This window comes from Pagrus pagrus, assembly GCF_965226575.1.
Source record: "Pagrus pagrus genome assembly, chromosome: 6".
NCBI lineage: Eukaryota > Metazoa > Chordata > Actinopteri > Spariformes > Sparidae > Pagrus > Pagrus pagrus.
This window is the reverse complement of record NC_140190.1, coordinates 19,019,834-19,028,223: the sequence shown is the minus strand read 5'-3', so window position 1 is coordinate 19,028,223 and position 8,390 is coordinate 19,019,834. Positions and strand designations below refer to the sequence as shown.

Here is an 8,390-nt window from a genome sequence, read left to right as displayed (position 1 = left end):
TGATTCTGCCACAAATACACAATGTCATGTCCTGTTGTGTGTCCACTGCACACTGCAGGTGTTTGGATATGTACTCCATCGACCACCAGATGGCGCTGTCCCACAACACATCCTCCGCTCCCGTTGGATTTCTAGTAATCCTAATAGGATAGAGCAGGGGACCGCGCTCGTAGAGGGATTATCCCGCATGCTTGGTCCAGAGTGGGTTTACAGCGAAGATTGAACGTTTCTGGTGTTTCATTCAACCGCAAAACAGCGTTTCAACGCAACTGGCCGGAGATGTGTATCATCCTTGGAAAAAGAAAAGCCGACTGTTTAACGTATTGGTCTTTTTTAAAAAAAGGTTTTAGTGGTTGGAGAATTTGTATTCGAGTGGTGATTGATGATTAAATGAACAGTGTAGGACACTGAGGGCAGGAATAAGTCGTGCGGAGGCCGTCCTGACGGTCTCTCTCTCCGGCAGCGTCAGCGGCTCATTCCTATGGATCAGGAAGCGCCTGTCAACTCATGCGAAGATCGTGTAGGCGGATGCGGAGGGATCGCTCTTGACTAGTTTTCAGAGTGATCATTTTATAGTATAGTGAATATATAGTGAAGTTTATATAGCTATTAATGAAATAATAATAATAATAATAATAATAATAATAATAATAATAATAATAATAATAATAATAATAACATACTGTATATCTATGCTCACTAGCTTGAATAAATAAACATGATAAATTACAGAAAACATAAACAAAATCTACCACACATAGAACATTCACATCAGTGGCTGCCAGCAGAACATAAATCTTTGTGAACATCCAGCCATCATCATCGGATACAACCATCAGTGGTTAAAACAACATAAAGATATATAGAAGAGTGATCATCAGATGACTCATCCTGAGCATTGGAGAGTCAGTACTGTGTCAAAGCCTCCTCCACACTGCCAAGAATGAACAGCATTCAGCCTTAATTTTAATTATCAGTAAGACTAAAAATTAAGTAGAGTAAGTCTGAAAATATTTGTCTAAACTTGAAAATCCCCTAAGAAGAAAATTGATACCTTATCTTACTATAATTAACATCCAATAATCTTCCTTCTCATTTGTGTTGGATTATGGATATTCTTTATTTTTGGAAATGGCATTTGCAATAAATAGACTCATCCAATACATTCAGTTTTTAAAAATATGCCAGAAGGGTTCCTCATAATTCAGACTGTGTGTGGCATACGCACTGGGTGGTGCTTTATTTTAATTTACAATATGATTTGGGTGTACAATCTTGGCTGCACATGCTGCTGACTGACAATTTCCTTCTTTTTATTATCTTTTTATTGTATTATTCTGTATTGTAGCTGTACATTAACAGAGACCACTTCCTCTTTCTTTTTCCGTTAATGTCAGACCAAAGTTCAGCCCATTTCCATAAACTGTATCGCAGATGCGGAGTGATCCATCTGTTCCCAGTGTAGACGATCTGTGTGCGGGTCTGTAGTATGTGCGTTGAAGAACAGCTCCTCTCCCACTGGCTGCTATGACCTAGCTACCCGGACGACACTTTCTGTTTTCGGGACTGACCGCTGCGTCTCAGACAGTTTTGTAGCGTTTTTGCCAATCATACATTCAACACACAGTCGTTTATGGGTCGCATTGCCGCGACTTTTTAATCGTAGCTGCTGGCCCCTGAGGCTAGCTGGCTAGCAGAGCGGTGACAGAGTGGAGCCAGCTGGTCGGACAGAGGTACAGTAACGTTAGCAAACAAGCTAATTAGCCCCGTAAGACTGAGCCTGGATTACTGTCTTTAATCAAAGAGAGCGCAAGTCTGCGGGTTTGACTCACTGCGGCAAAATGAAGATAACTGTGGATTTCGAGGAATGTTTGAAGGACTCCCCGCGGTTCAGGTGAGTGATGACAACCAGGCTTTTGTCCTTCTTAATGGTCATTTATTTATCACAGGGAAAAGTATCCAGCTAGCTGCCCTGCTAACCTTCGTTAATCAGCAGTAACTAGCTAGCTGTTTGCTGCCTGCCACTTTTCTATTTTTGTCTCGAAGAAAGCTGGGGCCAGCCGGGGAGGCTGCCTGATGGGGCAGGAAAGCAAACATAAACTCACTGGCCGGTGTGTGGTGCGCATATATGAGCAGTGGCAAGCTGTGCCAGTGCCTGTTTTCAGTTTATAAATTATGTAAGGATGGTAATATGTGTTAAATATGAATGCAGGAAGTCACAATCTGTGCCAGTGGCCTTCATATGCCATTGTTAAAAACGTCAAGCCTACTGTACTAAACTGTATGACACCCCAGCTTTGTTTTTTTTTCTTGTGTGCAGAATATCACAATGTTTCATACTTCCTATTTAACTGGGATTGTATGCTTTTGTCAGCTTGTATCGACAGGATAAAACACTAGGGCTACAACTAGCAATTATATTATTTTAACCATGGGTTAATCTGTCAGTCAGTTAACTGTAAGAATATATTTAGAAAGATGTCCATTACAATTTCCCAAAGACCAAGGTAGTCTACCAACACAAAACCGTTGAGTTTAATACTGTAGAAGACCAGGAAAACCAGCAAATGGTCACAGCTGAGTAGCCATTTATGCTTGAATCAGTCACTAAGCAGCAAAGTTGCTGATTCATTTTCTATTAATCGACTACTTTATTAGTTCACACTCACGCTTCCTTCTTATCAGCCAGTTTGGGCCATAAAATGCAGGAAAGCAGTAAGAAAAATGTTCATTGCAGTTTCCCAAAGCCCAAGTTTCATACTCAAATAGTCCAACACCCCAAAGTCATTGAGTTCAACACCATAAAAGACAAAGAAAACAAGCAGTTACATTTAAGTAGCTATAATCAATGAGTTGTTGTCTGTCTTTCTTAAAACATGACTTCAGCAGTGTAGTTGTTGATTAATTTTCTGTCCATCGTATACTCTGTAAATCATTTCAGCTGTACAGAGCTCAAACCTCCTCTTCCACCACCCACATTACGTGGTTTGAGTCATAAAATGCAAGAAAATAACTGCTGTAATGTTTATTACTGTAGAAGGCAAAGAAAACCAGCGAAAGATCACATTAAAGTAGCTGTATTCAGTGATTTTTTTAAATAATTTTTTCTTAAAACATGACTTGAGCAGTATAATTGCTGATTCATATTCTGTCGATCAACTACTCAATTAATTGTTTCAGCTGTCCTCTCCCACCAGCCACTTCAGGCGGTACAACCTTAACAATCATGTATTTTTATTAATACACCTATTATTGGGTATTTGCATGACGGCAGACCTCCGAAGTCCCCTCCAAAATGTCCCCTTCAGCCGGTTTGTCACGTGATGTATTCCTGGCAGCAGAGTCACTTCTGACATCATAACTCAGTAACAACTTCTTCTTTCCTCTTAATTCGTCAGCCTAAATGTTGTGAAAAATGGGACGTTTGCTCTCGACTTCCTCCTCACTCTCGCTTCATTTATCCAGAGTTTTGAGAAAGCGCCTCCCTCTCTCACTCCTTCCTCCCTCAGCCCCCGCTCCCTTTGCTGAAACATCCTCTCACAGAGAAACGAGGAACAGATGTTAGAAAGTTGTTTGCAGAAGAATAGAAGATCTTTTTTTTTTAAATCAGAGCATTTCCTTTAGGATCACATTCAGAAGGAAAACTTTCCAGTCGGCTGTGTTACTTGATTTTGGCTGGTCCAACACTCGTGACCTACATCCCTGTGTTTTACTAAGACTGCTGCAATAGTGGGACCTTAGTCATTATTAGGCCTTTATAGATTTGACAGTGTGGCGCCAAGCAGTGTGATTGATCCTGAATTAACTAGTATTTATTTAAAGCTGGCAGTTCCTCCTTTGTATTATCATCATCACGATCCTCATCATCATCATACACAATTATTTTTTGATTGATTCTTAATTACAAAGAGAGCTGAGTCACTGCAGACAGTGTGTGTCAGTGATGTACATTTTATCCAACGAAGTTTGGGAACAGCCGGGCCGCAGACAGAGGCTGTGGTGAAGATGCATTGTCTGTCTGAAACTGAAACCTTCATCCAACGACTGTGTCTATAAATGACACTCTTTTCCCATGGACCCAAATGATTCTTGAGTCAATCATTTGACTACAAAGCTTGAGCCACAATTATTAATAAATGAATAATAAGTCAACAACAGCCAGCCCCAAAATCTGTATTTAGTTGGTTGCAACAATATTAAAAGCTTAAAGCAAAGATGTTACATGTCAGTCACTCTCATTGGTTCATGGAGTTTGGTGAGCTCACTTTACTCCAGCGTAGCTCCACCTGCTCACCCTGAGCAGGTGGTCTAATTAGCTTGAATAAACAAACACGTGCTGTTGTGTAGCTAGGCATATTAAAAGTGTTGGTCGGGTTATTGTAAACAACCTAAAGCTGAAACAGTTGGTTGATTAACCTTTAGTCGATTGACAGGTGGTTAATTGGCAACTACTTAATAATTAATTAATCACTTAACTCATTTTTTAAAGCAGAAATCGCACGTGTAAGCAAGTAATGGTTTCTCTTGTAAGGATTTTTAGATATACTTAATATTTTTGGATTGTGATCTGTTGGTAAGACAACGTGAGCAACTACATGTATATTCCCACCCACTCCATGGACAGTCCAGACTTTAACACCCCGAGACTCTTTCTTATCTCAAGCCAGAAAAAAAGTGACAGAATTTGCGGCTTCCAAATGTAGATTCTCAAGAATTTGGCACCACCTGAATATCAAAATTATTGACTCTCAGCTGTGTTGGTCTGATAGGAAGCCACTTCCCATGATCCTCTGCAGCTGTGTGTTCAGCTAAGCACATACACTGATCTCTATCTATATTTTTAGTGCCCTCGGACCTTTTAGAGAGTCATCTCTCAAAGTTTCCTGACTGCCTCCACTGCAGGTTCATGGTGATGGGTTGGGTCTGATCAGAGACTTCACAGCACAGTGTGACCACCGTTTTACTCTTATTTTTCCATCCCCCACTCGTTATGTTTGGCCAGCGAAGAGGATAGAGCGGGAGAGAAAGAGAGAATAGATGAAAACATGGAATATACAGCAGTGCTGAGCAGCTCATGCTCGTTTCAACATCTGTTTCCATTTTGGTGTTTGCTTTCAACTTTGTGCCAGAGAATATGGAGCCCCCAAATGTAGAGAGGGTTGTTTTCAAGTGGTAATTTGGCACACCCCGCATATTTTTTTCACTCTCATCCTCATTTTAGTTGGGAAGCTGTCTTTGGTCGTAAACCATGCTTTCAGCCTGGAGGAGAGATCCACTAGTGCAAAAATTATATATTTTTGGCAGTAACCCTAGTAGCCTACTTTTCCACTTGAGAATAGACATTCGACTCAGCCTTTCCTGGCTCCTCTTCAACTATGAGAGTTGAAAATTCCCTTCGGAGGACCGAGGCCTTTCTCCCCACATGTATGGGAGTAAATGTTTTACATAGTATCCTGCAAGATCCCAAAGGAGGCTAAAGTTTGCTTTATATTTTTCATTTGAAGTCAGTAGTATGTTGTTTCTATTGCTAGCTAAAAAACAATAATGATGACAGTCGGTTTAGCCCAATTCCCATATGACAGAACAAAACTTTGAACATCTGTGGAGCTGAAATGTGAGGCTGCAATTAATTGTTTAGTGGTCAACAATTAAGTAAATCTCCATCTATTTTCATAATTGATTTGTTGGCTTGAGTAATCTTTCTAAGATATAAAAGTAAAAATTCTCTGATTCCACTTTCTTAAATGTGAACATATTCTGGTTTCTTTACTCCTCCATGACAGTAAACTGATTCAATCAATTCAATCGAGTAAATAATTGACAATAAGAAGTAGTGTTAGCTGTAGCCCGACTGAAATGTTACAATATCAGTTTCTAAATGGGCGACACAAGGAAAAATAAGTTGAAGAGATTGAAAAATGAAATGTCACAAGAGTAGAATGGATACAGGACTGCATGATTTTATTTTAAAAAAATCATATTGTGATTATTTTGACAGATCATTTTTGCATCACAATGTTCATATTCACATTTACTGGGGTCTGTACCAATTTGGAGAACAAGATTTGTAAGCCACCACATCTGTGCAGGACATCTTTTTAATGCTGTTTTGTCAATCAAAAAAAATTGCAGCTTCTGTGATGTGGATATACGACTTCGCTATATTGTATTTTTGATAACATTTCCATTACTGGTGCAGCCCTAAATGGAGACACGAACTGCCCAGAAGTGAGCTCATTTCTGTCATTAGCAGCAACCATTTTCCCTGTCTTCACTCTTTTCTTGACCATGATAACATGATTGCTTGCTCCTAATCAGTGTTGCTGACTCTGACCTTGGCCCAGTGCCATGATATGAAGTCACTGGTTGAACAGCTCCGGTTGCAGTTTCCCCTGAGTCATAGACAGCAGCTGTAGAGGCAGCAGATCACTGTCAGTCTTCTGTAATTCAGAACCCAGAGCCTGATGAGGAGGATGCTCATCTTGCAATACTCCTTGGTTAGTTTCCCATAGGAGTCCAGCTGCAGGCTTGTTAGCATGCTGGCCTTGTTGCGGTTTGATTTAATTGAGCTGAGGTCCATTTCCTTTTCATGGTATTAATTAAGGCAATTAACAGCTAATGGATTGTGAGGGCTGAGTGTACGCCTGCTGTAATAGTACTGCTGGACACAGTTGTATTTCAGTAAATATGGGGCAGCGTAGTAAATAAATAAAAAGGCAATATAATATGCTTAGACTTCTAATTATACAATTATTTTATTAGAGTGCCGTCCGCTTGAAGAATATGTTGTTTATTATGCTTGAAGTTATTTAAAGTAGAGCTGAAACAGTTAGTTGATTAATGGATTAGTTAAGTAATTTAACTATTTTGATATCAGTTAATTATTTAAGTTGGCTTCAAGAAATACGCCAAAACTTCTTTGATTCCAGCTTCTCAAATTTTAATTTTTTTTGTTAGTTGGACTAAACAATATGAAGACACCCATTTGGCTCTGAGTTTTTCACCAACTGCTGACTTTCACAGGCCAAACGAATAATCAATTAATTACTAAAATATTTGGTGGATTAATCGACAATTGAAATAGTGGTTACTCGCACAATAATTAGCTATAAAATAAATTATTTCTGTTTATTTTTTCAATAATAAATGTGTTAACACATACACATTTTAGCCTGTTGTTCACTCCTAAATCTTACATCCTGAAAATGTTGTAGCAATGACATCTTCCGTCTCCTCACTCTGTGTTTCCTTCCTCCAACTTGTGTGCATGACATGGGAGGACTGAGGATGTACAATTAACATGAAATTGGCCTTAATGTGCATTCATTACAACAACAGGCAGAATTTCCCTAGAGCCTGTGTAACTGTTTATCTTTCAGTAATGACCTCATCTTGTTGATGCTGTCCAAACTCGTGCGTCTAATGGTGGGTTTTACCACAGCGGGGCCCCACCACCACCCCTCCATAGCACCACTCCTCCGTTCCCTAACAATCGCAGGATCTACGTCACAGCACTGGAGCTCACCCCATTCTTCATGTTTCCATCCACACTGACTGTCATTTCAGTCCAGTAGAAAAACCTCTACACACAAAAAAGCAAACACCGTGTGCAAGCTTTTTTCTATACCTTCAAACATTATTGACTGTGGCGGCACCAGAGGGAAGAAGAGATTACAAAACGCTACCAGTCACTATACGAAATATAATTAGAAAACATCAAAGGAAAGTTGTAATGCAGAGCTATTCAACTGTCAGACATATCTAAATTGGATTAGTTACGGTCGTGTTGAAGTAAGCCTGCTTTCGGCTAACTGTGGAGTTTGCAGCTGTGTTGGGGAAGGAAAATATGGGTTTGGACTCTGTACTGCAGATATGTGACATTAAATGACTCCGTTTGGGACTGGCGAAACTTGTATTATGATGTTAGGGCTGCAACTAACGATTGTTTTCATTCTTGGTTAATTGGCCATTATTATCCTGATGATTCGATTAATTGTTTGGTTTATAAATTGTCAGAAAGTGGTGGAAAATGACCAATGAAGTCTTTGTTTTGATCGTTTTGGTAAACAAACGGTCCATAACCCAAAATATTTTCAGCTTCCTGTCACATGAGATAAAGAAAGCAGCAAAATCCTCACAAATTGAGAAGCTGGAACCAGGTTACATTTGGCATTTTTGTTTGAAAATTGCAGATTAATAGCTGTCTGATCAACAAATTAATTTGTTTCAGCTCTAAATGACGTTAATAATAAGCAGCTATTCAAGTATCGTAAAATGGAAACAGATTTCGAGACAAACAAGCCAACATCTGCATTCGAAAATATCTTCCAATGAGCAGGAAAGTGCAAATACTTGAAGAGCAGATGGTCTCAGAGTGTCGGCTTGTGTCT

At 39.5% G+C, this 8,390-nt stretch overlaps 1 protein-coding gene across 6 annotated transcripts in view; it reads left to right on the top strand.

The window, feature by feature from the left end:
• The first annotated feature begins 1,490 nt into the window (after positions 1-1,490).
• The window catches only part of LOC311258474 (arf-GAP with coiled-coil, ANK repeat and PH domain-containing protein 2-like), a 54,389-nt gene continuing 47,489 nt past the window's right edge, over positions 1,491-8,390 (top strand). For all 6 annotated transcript variants that reach the window (XM_084354767.1, XM_084354764.1, XM_084354765.1 and 3 more), the window contains exon 1: positions 1,491-1,894. In XM_084354767.1, the coding sequence (XP_084210893.1) occupies positions 1,842-1,894 (53 nt within the window). In that variant the 5' untranslated portion in view covers positions 1,491-1,841. The remainder of the gene's footprint in view (positions 1,895-8,390) is intronic.